Source organism: Abramis brama, assembly GCF_963993115.1.
Source record: "Abramis brama genome assembly, chromosome: 7".
NCBI classification, from domain to species: domain Eukaryota; kingdom Metazoa; phylum Chordata; class Actinopteri; order Cypriniformes; family Leuciscidae; genus Abramis; species Abramis brama.
The window spans coordinates 20,055,825-20,074,157 of record NC_139969.1 but is presented as its reverse complement, the minus strand read 5'-3'; the positions used below and the strand labels follow the sequence as shown (position 1 = coordinate 20,074,157).

The 18,333-nt window shown below is 36.7% G+C and overlaps 1 protein-coding gene across 1 annotated transcript in view; it reads left to right on the top strand.

Moving 5' to 3' along the window:
* The first annotated feature begins 2,115 nt into the window (after positions 1 to 2,115).
* Positions 2,116 to 18,333, top strand: part of cdh12a (cadherin 12a) — a 50,125-nt gene continuing 33,907 nt past the window's right edge. The window contains exons 1-3 of the mRNA XM_084118877.1: positions 2,116 to 2,244; positions 12,276 to 12,649; positions 16,868 to 17,162. Of these exons, the coding sequence (XP_083975003.1) occupies positions 12,416 to 12,649; positions 16,868 to 17,162 (529 nt within the window). The 5' untranslated portion in view covers positions 2,116 to 2,244; positions 12,276 to 12,415. The remainder of the gene's footprint in view (positions 2,245 to 12,275; positions 12,650 to 16,867; positions 17,163 to 18,333) is intronic.

Sequence of the window (18,333 nt, the reverse complement as noted above, 5' to 3'; positions counted from 1 at the left end):
ATATCAGGTCTCGCGATGTAACAAATTGCTTTACGGCACTGCACACATACATTTATATGCTAGCCTTCTGTGTATCATACATACCTCAGTGGACATGACTCAGTGCGTTCGCCGGCTTCTTTCAAAACAAATGCACATGACCAGAGTGAGAAGATGGGAGGGGGGGGAGAGTCGCCAACGAGTTTTTACAACAGTGTTGTCAAATATCTATTCCGAAGCTGTAGGGGGAGCTCTATAGAGAAACCCGTGAGCAAAAGGCGAGAAAACAGCCAAGAAATTGCCAAAACTGCATAGCACCGCTTTAAGCATAGATGGCTTTAAAACCTATTTAGCTGTTTACACACTGAACATTAATCTGTCTTCACCTCAAGCAATTCCTTATATGTTTACTTGCTCAAGATGAATGATGTACGTATGGTTGAGTTGAAATTCTTGTACCACATTGGGTGTTTAAAAAAAAGAGAGAGAGAAAAAAAGAAGAAAAATGCACAAAATAAATGTAATATTTGTGTTCTCTGCGTGGTACGACTCAGCTCGCTTTACTTTGGCTCGGTTTGCTTTTCCACTGCAGTTTAGTTGAAGTTTACCACTTCAAAGTGGGTGGGATTATAGGCTGATCATTATATTTGCGCCGCCACCTCGTCTACTGACCCCCATACAGTCATTTATTTTTTCAAGTTGCGTGCGATGGTTGTTTAATGCAAGTCGTTTAAAAAAGTTGTGCGAACAAATGATACTGCAGTGGCTGTTGCTGACTATTTAAATCTAGCGGATTTGGTGTCTCATGTGGCAAATCCAATGACTCTGGTATTGGCGATTCTCTTTGACCAATCACTGATCTGCAGTGTTTAGACATCACATTTTAGTATCAGTACAGCTCGTTTGGAACCTCAACCGAGGTGGTACTAAAAAAAGTACCAGGTACTAGGTACTGTGCACAGTGGAAAACCCCCCAAAAGTGAGCCATACCGAGCCATACCATGCAGTGGAAAAGCACCATAACACAGTGTCCTAATAAAAAATGACAAGATAAATCAACAAGGTATCTTTCATTTTTGCCCTAAACTTTCTTCACTGCTAAGAACTTTTTATATTTAGTTATTTTATTAATATTAATATATTAATATTTTTTGCCATAAACTGCTGCCATTGCATAAAACGATTCTATTTGGGCATGGATATCCTCAAGCTTCCAATGAGTTTCCACACTGAAAACTCATTGGAACGAAGTAGCGCTCCTCATGTATAATAAGCATAAAATGTTATTAAACAAGAACTCTACAGGCAAGTGATCTGTAAAACTTTGTGAACGACATATTGGTTAGTCCAAGCAATTGCTTTGTGGATAAGCAGAACAACTGATAACACAAGTGTAATCAAAAATTCATGTATGCACCACCAGGACCTCTGACCTCCACCTTAAAGCCTCCCCCACCCCCATCATAAAGACTTTTAAAAGTCTTTTAAATTGGGTCAACACACATCCAGGGATTCACACATAAGTTAGAGTGAAGTAAGCCAAACACTAGGAAAATTGAATTAGCGAGATTTCAAGAATAGGCTATTCAACGTTCATGAGGTGAAAGGTGAAAACAAGTCAATGTAACAAAAATCTGCCGGCTCGCTTACTGAAAAGCTCTATATTCCTTGAGGGTAACACAGCAAAGCTGACTACGCCGACTATGTTTAGCACTAGTGGGACCCACATTAATCTGGCATTTTAAAGGGGGAGGAGATCCAATCTCTGGGAGGGAAGTAAAGCTGGACGAGCAGCCTCTGACACCCACAGTATCCCTGTACCGTGAGCATCAGTCCTGAGCGCACATGTGCATTACAGCAGCCAGCTTCTCTCTCTCTCTCTCTCTCTCTCTCTCTCTCTCTCTCTCTCTCTCTCTCTCTCTCTCTCTCTCTCTCTCTCTCTCTCTCTCTCTCTCCTCGGTCCCCTTGACACTGCAGGGGTGAATACTGAATTCAGCAAGCGCTTTGCTCTCCCCCTCATTCTGTTTTCACAGAGCTCTGCACAATTCTCAGATGAGAGAGGGAGAGACAGTGTGTAAGAGAAAGAGAGGGCAAGTTAAAGAGAGCCAAAGAGAGAGCGAGAGGGTGAGTGCATTACAGAGAGTGATTGAGGAGAATACCAGAAAGAGAGCGTGTGTGCAAGACCGAAGAGTTTATTGCAATAGCGACTGGAGGTCTGGATTGTGCCGCTTTAATCCTTGGGAGACTTTGTGGGACGTTTGGAAGGTACATGCACATTTTTGTATTTAAACAGCCTGTTTTAAAGTGACCACAAAGATAATTTCTTTTAGATTAAATGTGAAGTGAAAGCAAACTATAGAAATTCCAAAAATGTTATTGCCAATGGGGAGCTCCTGCAGTTGTTGTGCGATCATCATTTAGAGGTTGTTACTTAAACGAGTACTGAAATGTGAGTCTACCCCTTTTATTATCATTCTGGAATGAGACATCCTGTAAAAGACAAGTGCTCATGTAGATATACGTAATGTGTGAGTGTTATTGAGATCTAACTGAAGCATGTGATGGGCAGCTTGCGGCCATTAAGCTGTCAGCTCTTGATGATGCACTGGTGATAGGTAAAACTATTTATCGTAAGTGAGTGCTGTTATGAATAAGAAATGATTTGCGATGAATTTCTTCCCATATTTAAGAATAAACTACTTTATATATGTCGTGGGATAGTTAACCCAAAAATGAAAATTCTGTAATCATTTACTCATGTTGTTCTAAATCTGCATTGACTTTCAAAAAATCTTTGTGTTCCACAGAAGAAATTAACTCATACAGGTTTGGATTGATATGAGTGTGAGTTAATGACTTTTCATTTTAGCGTGGACTGTCCCTTTAAGATTTCGCACAGAAAGATTGCGTATGGTTCAAAGATGTTCTTCATGAATTTTAACATCAGGCATTTTATCTTCAGAGCGACGGGGATGGAAAGCAAATTCAGAATAAAAATGCAGACAATGATCATTGTGCTTTCATACTGTCAGTGCAGAACCTTGTTTCAGGTATCAAACAGAGAAGTTAACTTAACAAATAATGACACTGCACATGCCGGAGGTTAAAAAAGACTGTGCAGACAGATCCCATAAACTAAGTCAACCTGAAATCTTCAGTCATTTCCTGTAAACTACAATTAGAATCACAATTTTCTGCCCAAGCATAAGTATATCTGAGTTGTCTCATGCCACATAGAACAATGATGGATGATTCTATGTTTGAAATGGCCCCTAAGATGGACTACACTGTTATTGTGTTTGATTGTTTTGTATTCCTGTGTGTTTGCATAATTACCCCATTGTTTCCATATTAAAAAGAGTGGAATGTACATATCTGCATTTGACAAGGAATCCATTCAACATTGATTCGCCGCTAAATTAACACACAATAACATTTGTTCTCCATTTCCCAATGGCACAGCTTTCAACATCTCACCTCAGCTGATAATAGTCCATGGAAAGCCATTGTTCATGGTCTTAACGTCAGCTATGTGTGTTCAGACCTTCAAACGGCAGTATATCAGTGTCTAGTTTGCTCTCTTGGGCTTCATCTGGAAGGGCCAATGACTCTGTGAATATGAGATTAGACACAGCGTTTCATTGGATCTCAGACTCAGAGGACAATAGCACAATTAAACACATCTCTTTATTTACCACAGCCTGCATTAATGTGGTGGCTAAATACAGAATGAGAGACACACCATGAGGAAGAGATGGAGAAAAGAGATATTAAAAATATGCTTACTGTATATGTTTTAGATTTTTTTTTTTTCATTTTATAACATCTTACAATTTACTAATATATATATATATATATATATATATATTTACACAGAAGAAAGAAACTGACAGGTTTGGAATGACATGATAGTGAGTAAATGATGACAGAATTTTCACTTTTTTGGGGTAAACTGTTAAGTACGAACTAGGTCTTAGCACCACTCAGTCTTTTACTGGATGTTGGTTGAAATTCGATATCGGCCGTGAAACTCAAGATATGATAAATCACTCTACTGTTCCAAACACAACAGAATAAGAAATCATCATGACACTGTGCAGGGTGTATATGGAACAAATATCTTTCAAGGGCCATGAATGTCTGCTCTTCCAAAACCATGAGGGAATTCATGCTCAAATCAACCTAAATCATAACCAGGTTGTCAGAACAAACACTTTTTTCAAAAATACACCCATACTGTCCTGTACTGGTGAAATAACCAACAAAAGCCATATTTACAACATATATTGTATTTTTAATAGCAATTTATATAACTACACAAGTAGACATTGTAGTTTATTTTTGTGTTCCCAGATGTGGTGGCCATAATGTCTGACCACAATAAAAAAAAACAATCTGGGATTCAAAATGTAATTTAAACCGGAAAATGAAAAGGGTATGATGTAAAAAGAACAATAAATGTGTCAGATCACTAATCTAATAATCAAATTTGTTATATTGATCTTGTGAACTTGTACAGACAGTCAGAAGTTGAAGCTCCTTGAAGCTTCTTGATGCTCCTTTGATCATCTCAAATCATGCTGGAGAACATCAGGTTTCACACAAACTTATGGAGTTTATGGAGCTCAAACGCTGTCATTAAAGCAAAAGAGAGAGAAAAAAAATACCCACACTCATGTTCATATTTAATATCACTAAAAAATGCAGCTATATAAAAGCCACATTATGTGCAAATAACTTTTAAGTCATTCACTTAATGTAAATTCACTTTCAAGATTAAGATTCATGTGAATAAAAACAGAAAAACATATAGGCCTACACATCTTTGTGTACAGTGACACAGAGAAAAAAACACTTTCATCTACTGCAAAAACAAAATAACAAAAACCCATATTTCACATCATAGAAATAAGATATTCATTATCATATCCAAACATTGCAGCAGCTAGAAGCTCAGTTAAATAAAAATATTTGCGAGTGTGGGTGCTGAAAATCATTCAGCCTTGGGGAGGAAAGACCACACTGTTCTGGCCAGCACATGATATCAGAGAGAAAAAATAAGTAGCAGCGAGAAGCATTTTTATGGACCATAAGATTTCTCCAATGCATAACTTTTTCTAAAAGTGCCCCATATGCTTTTTTTAAAGGTTTTTTTTTTTTTTTTTTTTTTTTTGGAGGTTACAACAGGTTAACATGCATTAGAGATCAAAAAACAATTTAATTTTCTCATAATATATATTGCATTGCAGCATCACCTGTTTTCTCACAGAATTCGCTCTCTCCAAACCCCTCCTTTCCAAAATCCCACCTTGCTCTGATTTGTCAGATGGCCAAGTAGTCTGTTGTGATTGGTCTACCACTGACAGCATGTGTCAGAAATGAAATAATCAGAATTTCAGCTCCAGGACGCTTCCTTAGACCTTGTATTCATAGTGATACACAGCATCGGTTTTACCATATCAAGTCCTCATCCTATTGTGCATGCAAAGTTGACTTGCTTTTGCAGCATAGAAAACAGTGTCTTCTCGACATGTCGACAACACAAACCATACTCTCACAGGCCTCAGATTCAACTACATTGTTTGAGGGCGGGTCAAAGTAGACATTGTTCGTGGGCAGCCAGTGAAGATCTCCCTTTCTTTTGGGAGACAACTCCATTTATTGTGCATCTTGATCTTAGAAACCTTGCAGATCTTTTACATTCACAAACAGCTTACAAACTACATGAAAGGTAATATCAGAAAAAGTATAATGGGGCACTTTTATTTATAACTATATAGATATAGATATCCTGATGTTCACAAAAGTCTCATTGTGAAAAAGGATGGTCATTGTGAATGGATTACAGGCACAGTTAAGCAATTTGTGAGGGTTTAAATATCAGTGAAGGCTCACACACACCGAAGTGAGATGATCAGAAGTTTGGCCAAGGTTGAATAATATACTGATCATACAACTCCAGTTTGTAATAAATCATACCTCACCTCCCCATTCACTAATTAACCATGCTAAAATAATGGCATTTATGACATACATATGTCTATGTTCTTGTTGTGTGTGTGTGTATATACAGTGTATTCCTGTGTTATCTGGGGGATTAGTAGTTAGTAATTCACCCTATTAAAAAAAAAAAAAAAAAAAATCTGTCCAAATAACCTTATTGCGTAATCTCATTTTTCTCATCCCTATGGGTAAATGTTAATGCAACCTCTTAATATGACAATCACTCATGCAAAAAAGAGCAGTAAAGCATGAGAGGGCAGACATACAGTTATATAGCAAAATAACACCGAGTTCAGAAACCCATGTGCTCTAAAGTCACGAAATGCACAACTTGCATGCACACCCACACATCTATTTTCAAAATGCCCTGAGAATCAAAAGACTTGGCCCTGTGAAGTGCACTTCTAAGTTCTGCTGGGTTAGCCATGTTGTGCCTGCCATGCCCTCTTGTTGAGCACAAATGAAAAAGGGATTTGAATGTTTTCTCTGAGGGGCTAAAGTCAGCCAAGGGCAGTTAATACATGAGGCAGCTTATCCAATTTCAGAGAAGGTGTCAGGGCAGAATGAATTAATGAATCCAAAATATGATTAAAAAAAAAAAAAGTAAAAAAAGAAAGAAATAGCCTAGCTATCCATTTCAATCTTGACAGTGAAGCAAAATCAACAACGGCAGATCTTTAAATGTAATTTGACATGTTACACTGATGCCTTCCCTCACAATACACAAATGTGAAGCACCAACATACCTTATTCAGGGTAGATGACATTTTTAATTTAATGGATTCAATTGTTTTGTCTTTATATTATAAAGTAAATTGTAAATATTTACAACTCATGTTTTCATGCAGAACTACACATTTGACATTTCTCTGGCTGAATGGTTGATACATAACAGTAATATACTGACTCTTATCTATCCCTCAAAACCTTATTTCCCGCTTGTGTCATATGAAATATGCTGTTTACCCTGACTAATGTCTATTACACTTGAGTATCATAGTGCTTTGGATGAAAAATCACCACTATTCTCCCTCAGACTCACACACGTTGCAGGTTAGTTTACCATTTACTGATAAAGTATCCTCTGAATGTCTTGCAAATAAGAAATACTGTATTGCAACATGAGGCTGTGATATTCTTGTAATAAGGTATCCACTGGAGGCAAGTGTAAATGAGAACCCAAGTGCAGTTTATTATAAAAAACAAACAAACACATGAAACAAAAACATGGCGTGGCATGAAAACTCAAAAACATGAACATGAAAAGAACTCACAACAGTGGTTTACAGGAAACAATACTTGACAAAGATACATGGCAAACATGAGGGCTTAAATAGACAGACTAATGACAAGACAAGGGACACCTGTGAACAATGATCAGACAATTAACCAATGACAAGACACATGCTACAGACAATATCCTCTCTCTACTGTAGCCTAATCCATGTGTCTAAACTTGTAGGCTTTCAATTGGATGAGCTTTACGGAGCTAACATGATTTGTAATTGGAATCCCCTTTAATCACAGGGGAATTTTCAACTTTACATTGTTGAATAAAGTTTTAAGATTTAATTATATGATTTCCTTCATTTGCATATATGTCTCTGCTCCAAAGAACCGAGGCACAGTTCTTTTAGGCTTTTAAAGCAGTACCGAGAAACATATTTAAGAGTATCATTTCATATATTTACCACTTTCGGTGGAGATATGCAAGTGTGTGTCTCCCTGTCCTTTCTCTGAAACATCAGTCGGTTGTGTGTCTCTAGTTTCTGTGTCCTCAGCCTCTGCTAACAGCCCTCCGTTTCTAACGTGATATGACAGCGCAATTTCAGTGAATCTGCTGGGTGATGCATGCTAGAATGTTGCAAGTTTATTCAGCAACAGACCCAGAGAGTAAAGTTCACTCACATCACGTTACATCACGTCAGCCAGAATACACCAGTTCATTCATTTGCCACAGACTGGCAATAAACTATCATAGTCAACAAGAAAAAAGTAAAGTTTAAAATAATGAGGGCTTAGTTTTTATTATGTGATGACCTCTGTACAGACACTGAAAATGCTCTTTCTGGGTACACTGCACTTGAGGTCTTTGAGCTTGTTAAGTGTTGAGACAATTGCTGAGGTTTCTCCGTTGGGAATAATAAAATTGCTGCAGAGACACAATGTCCTGCCAACCATAAGACATCTCACTACCACGGCACACAAGAGGTCTCCAGGGATTCGTATTGCAATCATTTGCTCTGCTTGGTGGTTTGTCTGGCAACTGATGTTGCACTAGCTTATACTATTTGTTATCCTGCCCTCTTTATCTACATATGTTTTGCATGTTGCAGCATAAAATCACATGTAAATAAATTTCATCTCCCACACTGTCAGACTTGTGCATGTTGTAGAAATATTAAACCAATAGGTAACGCTTTAGATTACAACCCGGAAAGTACTGTGCAAATAAGACGAATTTACAGTGTAACTTTTGGTAATTATAGTCGTACTTACATGTAAGTATAAGGGAACAATATGTAAAGTTTGGGGAATAACGGGGTAACAACCAGTAGAACTAAAAGATTATGCATACTGTAAGTATGTAACTTTTTAAAAATTACAGGGTACATATAGCTATGCATTTAAACAGTTTTTTTTTTTTATAGCAAAAGTGCAGATGTTTAAGTTTGGGCTTACATGTTTCAAGTCAAGTAAAGCTAAAACTATTGCATTTTTTTTAAAATACTGAGATATATACTATTGTTCCATGTAGTTAAAGGTTAAGTGGTGCTTGTTACCCTCTTGTTTCATATAGTTACAGGGTAAGTGTGACATTGCAGGCCGTAAATTTAAGTGGTGTTTGTTACCCTCTTGTTCCATGTACAGTAGTTACAAGGTAAGTACAATAAAAAATACATACATACAATCTAATATCACTGACTCAGAAACCTTTATTTGAAAAACAACTTATTACAGTTGGTCTGAAGAGATAGTCTACAGTTTAAAAAGTTTAAAATATTGTAATTTTTCTTACAAACATTTTTCTTATCGTTTCCCTTCAGAAGACATTGATCCATCCATTGGGGTCGTATGGATTACCACAGTTATTGCAGTATGTGCTGTTTGATGCTCCAACTTTTAGGAACACGTGAGCTTGCATTATGCCCGTTCTCATCCTAGGGCGTCATATATTGATGCTTTTGACATTTCGTCGACATCGAACGCACATGGCACCCTTTAGCGTCAATATGAGACGCAGATAGAAATGGGCCAGAAGGCGCCTCCTAGTGGTCTAACCCTAACCCTACACTAGACCTAAACCTACCCATAACTGAACAAAGCTCTGTGCGTGTCATATTGACGCTAAAGGGTGCCATGTGCGTTCGATGTCGACGAAATGTCAAAAGCGTCAGTATATGACGCCCAAGGATGAGAATGCGTTGGTATTCCCAGAGATGTTTTTTTTTTTTTTTTTTTTTTTTAAGTCGTATACATCTCGGATAGCATGAGGATAAAAGATTAGTAAATGGTGAGGACGTATTTCTGGGTGTACTGCATTTTCTTTTAATACATAATAAAACATTCATCAGTGGAAAGAAAGAAAAAGAAGAAGAGGAACAAGAGGAAGAAGCCAAGCAAGAGAAAAAAATGGGGTATAAAACTTTCTGTCAAGGCTTAAGCATTTGAAATTAATTGTTGATTAAAAATAGCAGTTTTAAACGAAGAATAAGTGTTCTGAATTAAGTTGTTTTTCAAATAAAGGGTTCTGAATAAGATTGTGTATGCATTTTTATTGTACTTACCCTGTAACTACATGAAACAAAACAAGCACCACTACATGAAACAAGAGTATCTTTCCCCAATATTTAAGCAAAAGTTGCAATAGTTTGTTTTCAGAGCACTTTTGTTTGTTTTTACAATAGTTTGTTTTCAGTGCACTTTTGTTACTTTTGTTGTTTTTGTTTGATTCCTGTATAAATGCATAGATAAGTACCCTGTAACTTTTAAAAAGCCTATACACAATATGTATTGGTACACCTTATTACAAAAAGGTACGCTGTGTATGTTCTTGCTAAATTGCTACCAAATGTAAGATTGTTGTATCATAATAGTAGAATAAGTACCCCTTAGTTAAATAATACTTACAGTATAAATATTTTTTTTAATTCTCCTGGTTGTTACCCCTTTATTCCCCAAACTTTACATATTGTTCCCTTATACTTACATGTAAGTATTTTATAGGTACACTATAATTACTATAAAGTTACACTGTAAAATCGCTTTAATTACACATGTACTTTCCGAGCTGTAAGCTAAAGCATTACCAATCAATAGCCTTTATTCAGTTGGGGCACAGTATTTACCTCTAACAGGGGCAGGAGAAAATAAGTCCTGAGAGTATGGGGATAATAGTGTTGTGAAATCACTGCAATGTGCTTCTCATGTCTTTTGGTTTTGTTTGTTTTTTGTTTTTTATTGCATCCTACCGATCTGAATTTGGCTAATTATGTATTACCCTCACAGTTCAAATAGGCTAGCAACTAACTGCTGTAAATAAAAAATGAATTAATTTAATTTAATTTAATTTATTTAATGTACATATTGAATTACTCATTCTATTTACTGTTGGTATATACACTAATGGTATTTCTAGTGGCAGATTCCCCATCTGAGTTTGGTTCCTCCTGAGTTTTTTTTTTCAACATTTCGTCCCCTTGGAATTATAAGGTTCTATCTGTGTTCTGAGCAGTTTTGAGATATTGAGCTTTAAAGTTTTTGCATTCCATTCGACTGTGTAGAAAGAACCATTTTATTTTCTAAATAAAAAGTTCCAAAATGTACACAACTTAAAAAACAACATCACATAATGTAAAGAAGTGGTCACAGAATAAGAATATGTGAATAACTAAATTTTGACAAAAATGTCAGACAGAACCTTATAATTCCAAGGGGATGATTTGTAACTATAACTGTGTGATGTTGTTTAAACAAAAAGTTAACAGAGAGTAAGTCACATTTTAGACACAATATTGCCAGTTTCTTTGTCTATTGTCCATAGCAGAACTAAACTAAATGAAAGACATTAATTTCTTTTTTTATGAATCTGTGTGTGAATGATTAAATGTGTTCGAAATAGTGTATCACTATAGCATAGGTCTACTATTCCTACCGTATCTAAATAAAATATAGCAAGAGTTGTATTATGGTATCCCATGCATAGTCCCTTGTTTCGTTCCTGAACGATTCCGTGTTTTAGAGCAAATCGCTAGAGTGATTGATTCACTGGCGTACCAATACAACCTGCGGAAAGAGTCAGTGAAGATAAGCATTTAACTATGGCTTTATTTTAAAGTGTGTGGTGGTGGAAGTATAATTTACCCATAGCCATTATAGTGGATGTACTATATATTGTATACTTGATGAATGTGTAATTTTCACATGGGTCTCCTATAGCTTATTTCTTGTTTGATATTTGAGAATAAGCTCTGTTATTTGTTCTGCAGACTTTTATTGATTCACTGATTTGAACAGCTTCGCTTAATAACTTAAGAGCCAGCGGAAGATTTCCTACTTTGTTTAAAAAGGAGTGGCAAGGTCTTAAAGTGGCCTCATCTTATATATTTCCTCCAGACACAGTATTAAATTAATTAGCATAAATTAATTCCATCTGATACCCAATCAAAATTGTAAAGATATTGGTTGCATTTTCTACAGTGGCCAACTAATATACTGTCTTAATTCTCATAACATTTGGTACAACAGTGATGGTACATAATTATTCAAGATCTTTCCATTTAGAGGGTGATTAAGAGAAAAGTTGTCTGATTTATGACCCTAAGCATCTGGACTGGCTTGTGCTTCCTGTGACTTAACATCTGTGTTGCCAGGTCAAAAACAACCCTACTATTCAAGTGGGACCACCTCATTTTCAAGACTAATGCACTGAAAATTAGCACAGAATTGCACATCCAGGATACTCCTGGAGGTCTGCCAACAGTTGTTCAACTCTTGCCAAACTCCCTCGTTCTTGCAGTCTCTTTTACACGCTTGTTTCTCAAACCTCCCAGTGCTAAATGTGCTAAACGAACTCGAGTGAGCCAATTTACTCAGATTCCCTGTATTTGTAAAGCCCTTCAAGTGAGATTACATTGTAGCTGAACAGACAAAGATTTACACTGCAAAGATAAACATAACAGACAGTGTGACCTTCTTCTGCTTTCATTGCATGCCAACATGATACGCAGACACGCCTACAAATCCTCATAATCTCATTGATTTAAGGTTCTGTTGCTTCTTTTCTCTTGCAGGTGGTTAACAAAAATTTCAAGCACCCCAGGAATTCCATGGATGTTAGTTGTTGTGTGCCACCAAGGCTTTGGATTCATCACGTCTTTACCTTCATCATAAAAGTCACCTGTGTCCATCTTTGCATCTAAAGGTTGTTCCAATGCTCATGGGGAACTGCCTGCTGCTGTTCCTCTGGTGCCTCTTAGACAAAAGCTTTGTTTCTCCCCTCCACTCTTCATCCCAGAGCAGGATGGGGAAGGAGCAGCACAGGAACCTGATGGCACATAGGAAACATGGCATGATGGGAGTTCACAGAGTCAAGAGAGGATGGGTGTGGAACCAGTTCTTTGTTCTGGAGGAATACATGGGATCTGATCCACAGTATGTCGGAAAGGTAAGAAGAAAAAAAATATTCTCAGAGCCGAGGCTTTTGGCCAAGGGTATTGAGAATAGATTGAGAATAAAACTGTGGGGGAGTTCAAAGGCTTGAACTAGAACTCGCTGCTTCTAGTTATTCTTATTCTTCTTTTATCTTCACTTCTATGTTCATGACCAGCTTTTGGTTGCTTGAAAGTAAATATTCTCAACCGCATAACATGGTTCATGGTTTGAGAAACCAGATCATGCAATTGAGATAGATACTTTTTTTATTTTTATCAAAAGATAAAAATAAACATAATGTTGGAGAACTTTTTAGCAATGCATTGAAATTTGCATATTTGTCCATAAAGTTTACATGAATTTTTATATTCAGATTTATGCTGAAACATACAAAATGGATAAATTGACAGAATCTTAAATGTAAACATACACATTTGTATTAATCCTTTATATTATATTTATATAACCTGTTACATAAATGTAAAAAAAAGAAATGCAACATGGTTTGATTACCGTAGATTTGCAAGAGAAGCAAAGAATGCTAGCTGGTTTCCGAAGGTAATTTATTCAAAGCTGCGGAGTAATGCATTAAACTTTAGTAGGTGTGACTAACATACACCAACTTCCGTGAGTTAGTATGTATGTTTCATACCAAACTGCAAACTGTACCAGAGTTCACAACACATGAACTGCCCTGACCAAAGTGGTTCACTTCGGAAGTTAAAGGGTTAGTTCACCCAAAAATGAAAATTCTGTCAGTAATTACTCACCCTCATGTTGTTCCAACCTTGTGAGACTTTTGTTCATCTTCGGAACACAAATTAAGATATTCTTTATAAAATCTGAGAGCTGTCTCACTCCTTCATAGGCTGCTAATTGCATCTGCCGGTCCAGAAAAGTTAGTAAAGACATTGTTAAAATAGTCCAAGTAACTACAGTGGCTCAACCTTAAGTTTATCAAGCGACGAGAATACTTTTTGTGTGCAAAAAACACACACAAAAATAACGACTTTATTCAATCATTCATTTTCTTCTGTGTGGGCCTCTGACGTGAGTTCACGAGAGCGCCACGATGCATGCGCGAGAACTGAGAAGATGACGCTCACGATCATTTGATGGGAAAGTGTGAAAGGTAAGCCATTCATTTTGCGGCATTGGTAAGGCACTTTTACGTTTTCTTGTTGGTTTCTCACGATTCGGACATCCAAGAAGTCACTTGGACTATTTTAACGATGTCTTTACTAACTTTTCTGGGCCGGCAGATATCAATTACCTAGCAGCCTATGAAGAAGTGAGCCAGCTCTCAGATTTCATCAAAAATATCTTAATTTGTGTTCCGAAGATGAACGAAAGTTTTACGGGGTTGGAACAACATGAGGATGAGTAATTAGTAATTACTGACAGAATTTTCATTTTTGGGTAAACTAACCCTTTAAATTTCGGAAAACTGATTTTACACCAACCAAACAAACTGACAATCTTATGTCTGTGGAATTGGGTCCACAACATCATCTTTTCTGTTTATGGGACATCTTCTTATGCAACAAAATTGTTACATTGTCAAACATAAAAATGTGGATGGTATAATCTGAAACCATTTAATTAGTATTCACAGCAAAGGAAGAAGGTTGAAAGGGCTCCTTATTGGATCCCAGGATGAAAATTCAATATCAAGGTCCTCTACAAAAGAGGTTGGAATTGAGCACCTTCAGCTTAAATGGGATCAGAGTTAAATTGAATAGTCTGCAGTCAATGCCAGTGCAATCAGTGTGGCCTAACTGAGAGCTGTCTGTGTGGATGTACATCGGGAGACTGGGGCTTGTCACAGACGTTCACAACCACATGCCACCTCTACTTCTGTGGCTGCAACACATTGAAAAACAACTCGCTCTTCTTCACTCAAGATCAGTCAAATGTCATGGAAGAGCCTTGCCTGTAACCTCTGATTTATATAACCTGAGAACAGCAGCAGAAAGAGCTAATAAAGCTTTAATTGCAAACAAACATGTTAGCCTGTCACTATACATTGAGTTTGTTTGCTATTACCTCCTTTAACTTGGGTCACTGGAAGAATATGGCTTACAGGCTACTTATGCATTGCATGGATGATGCACATGTTGGCTTCACATGAGCAAGCTGCTATTTAAAGATAAATTGTTATCATTTTCAACCATGTGAATAAAATTCATTAAGATGAAACAGTCTGTTAAATGAAACAATGCAAGAGAGCCTGTTTGATTATTGCTGTAAAGCTAATTTTGATTCCTAAATAACTGTTGTGAAAATGTAGGTACATTTGTGCAGTTAATTTAGTAGTGTTATTTATTTCCCAGCACTGATGTGTGACAGAAATTTAGATTCACTGCCTGACACACTGCAAACTTCACATTGTAGGTCCCAGTACATTTTCATTACACTTTAAACTTTGCAATTGTGGCTTCACACCTGCCATAGCTGTAATTATTAGTTGGGGAAGAGAAGACTGTGATCAGAGCTGGCACCATGGGAAATTATAACACATTCCATCACATGATGTTTGAGCTGCTGCCACAATTAAAGTGACACCACACATGAAATGTTACATCAAAGTTACATGACAGGAAAAGTTTAATTAGAGCAAGAAAGAAAAGAAATGTGGGGAAATATGAATTGTGTGCTTTGTGTTTACACTGTGCATTGTCCATTATAGGCTTCACTCAATGCAGTTATATCCTGATTAAAAATGAATGGGTCAGTCTGAATAAATGGTTGGTCATATAACTTGGTGTGCTATGGTGTAACAGTCCGAACGGCCTATTTGATGGTTGTGGTCAAATAATGTGGTGCAGAATCCAAGAAAGCCTTTAATTGGATTCTAATTTGAATGTTTTGCAGAGTTGCTACAATTATTTTGTGAATAAATCACAATTATTATTGCAGATACACCAACAATTACACTAAAGTGGATTAAGAATCACAATCTTTTTAATTCTAGCAATCAGAGAATTTCTCAACTCTTGACATTTCTTTATTGCTGACAAATTTACCAATTTACTATATCAAATGTGTCTGCAAGTTTTCTTTTTGTCTTTATTTTTCCAAGTGAAGCATGGAACACTTCTTGTTTGCCCTTTGCAGTGAGGATATATTACCCAACTGTCACATTTTCTTTCCAAGTGTGACCTTTTCAGTCGAAAATAACTCTTCTTGATAGCCTTGACTTTTTTCTGGGTATTTTTCTGTCAACACTCAGGATTGTCCTTACCTCTAAACACATTTTGTGAGACCATGTACTGTTATACAGCCATTGGCGGTCACCATTTTAGGATAGTGTATTCTTAATGTATTGGCCTCATTGGCATTCATAAAAGATTAGTGATATTGAACTGTAATGAACTATAACTTGACACAGATTAGCTCTTTCAATACTGGGTTGAAGCTCATGGATTATCTACTATCTGCTAATGTGAATCATTTGATGGCCTGTTCCCGATCTAATGTACTTTTATTAAATGCAGGAACATGGCAGGATTTAGCAGTACAGAGTTCTTCTTCCATTTTGATCATTTTGCATCCTTTCACATTACATCAGTGATTTATTTTTACTTCAGAGTATTCATTCGATAACTTCAAACTATCCTTCCTATCCAGTCAGAGGATCAAACTCTGTTTCGCCAGTTGATAAATTTGGTGTTTCCTTACGCTTCTTCTGAGTTGAAAAGATAAGGGTTTCCCTCAACACTCTATTATCTTAGGATCCTTATGTTTTGTAATCTTTTATTTAGTAGTTTTTATTTTATTTTTTTATCTTGTCTGAAAAAAGAAAATTCTATAAAACTTCCAGTAAAGCCATTATATTTTCAGCTGAAGAATATCCATGCTGTAAATAAATCAATGTTGTTGAGCCGCTAACAGAAAATAAATAATGAAGGTTATCCACATCAGTCCTCTTTGGACATGCTCAAACTGTATGAGTAATGATATGCCACCCACATGTTAGCCAACATGTAGTCACAGAGATTGAAATAGGATTGGTTTGGTTAGGCCAAATCTGATTTACTGTAAGTAAATGGATTAAAATAAAATGTGTTTAAAAATGATTATTTCTTGTAACACAAATGTCTCCTACTTTTGTTTGCTGATTTTGTATTTGCATATATTTACATTTGTTTACAGTTTAATTATGGTAATTAGAAATAATTTACTCACCAGCTCCCAGTGAGATTTCTCATCGTCTCTTTTCACATTTCAGCTTCACTCTGACCTGGATAAGGGAGATAGTATGGTGAAGTACACTCTCTCAGGTGAAGGAGTTGGCTCTATTTTCACCATCGAGCCGAGCACCGGAGACATCCATGCCTTAAGGAGCCTGGACAGAGAAGAGAAGCCTTATTACACACTGAGAGCACAGGCTGTGGACGTGTTCACGGGCAGACCCTTAGAGCCCGAGTCGGAGTTTATTATCAAAGTCCAGGATATCAATGACAATGAGCCAAAGTTCCTGGAGGGCCCATACTCGGCCAGCGTCCCAGAGATGTCACCCATCGGTGAGTTTACTTCTCATTATGTCCCAGATGGTTGGGTGTTTGATACTGAGGGAAAATCCTGGCCTCAAAGCATGTTGCTTTTAAGTACGTCTTGATGTGATGATCTGAACTCTTCTTCTTTATTGTTCACATACATATTCAAGGTCAGTGAAAGATGTTAGACATTAGTCTGTTGCTGCAAGTAATTAACTGCACTGAATGATTTATTCCTGCTGCAAAAACAGCTTAAACCAGCCTAAGGTGGCTAGTAGGTCTCCCAGCCTGGCCAAGCTAGTTAAGCCGGTCTGTTTTGATGGTTTTAGAAGGCTTTTGGGCACTTTTCAGCTGTCCAGGCTGGGAGACCAGCTGGCCAGACAACTAATCCCAAATGCTGTTGAACACCGCGTTTCCCCTTAGGAAAGCATTCACAGTTCTCAATTATTCTGACTATTATATTTCTTAACAACATTCTGAATTGATCACTTTCAAGGCCATTTTTAGATTAGCACCCTAGTTCAATAGATGAACATCTATGCAGCCTATACTCACGTTTTTTTTAATAGTGTACATTTGCAAGAAAATATATGATTTGGTTAGTTAAAAAAGTATGACAAATAAGCAATGTATAGGCTACTGCTTTAAATTTGTTATGAAAAAGAAGTAGCAACACATCTGTGTTACAAATTATCAAAAAAGAAAAAAATGGGTGAGGACTTGGTTCTATCAATTAATTGTTGATTTGATTTTATAATGTGGGCATTGCACTCAAAAGACTGCAAGCTTACAGTCAATTGTGAAGGGTTGGGGTTTAAGCGAACTAAATGATTGGAGAAGTCTGGTATACATCACCAGATAATTGTTTTTTCCTGAAGGTCGAGTTGACATTTTGCTTAAACATTACGAGGTCACAAAAAGAAGAAGAAAAAACTTTTTTTTTTTGTCAATCATACCAACTTAATTTCATATAACATTAAATGCAACATTTGGACTACAAATGCAAAGAATGAGAGCAAATGCCTTTGTGCTATGTCATTCTTCTGCTCTTCATATATTCATATTTACATCATAGTGGAATCTAATGTGAAGTTCAAATGTATATTAAAGATATAAAACCTATCATTATTTATCTTTGTATACTGCTTTTAATAAACGTTGTTCTGAAGCAGCTTTACAAAGTATACTGCTTTACAGC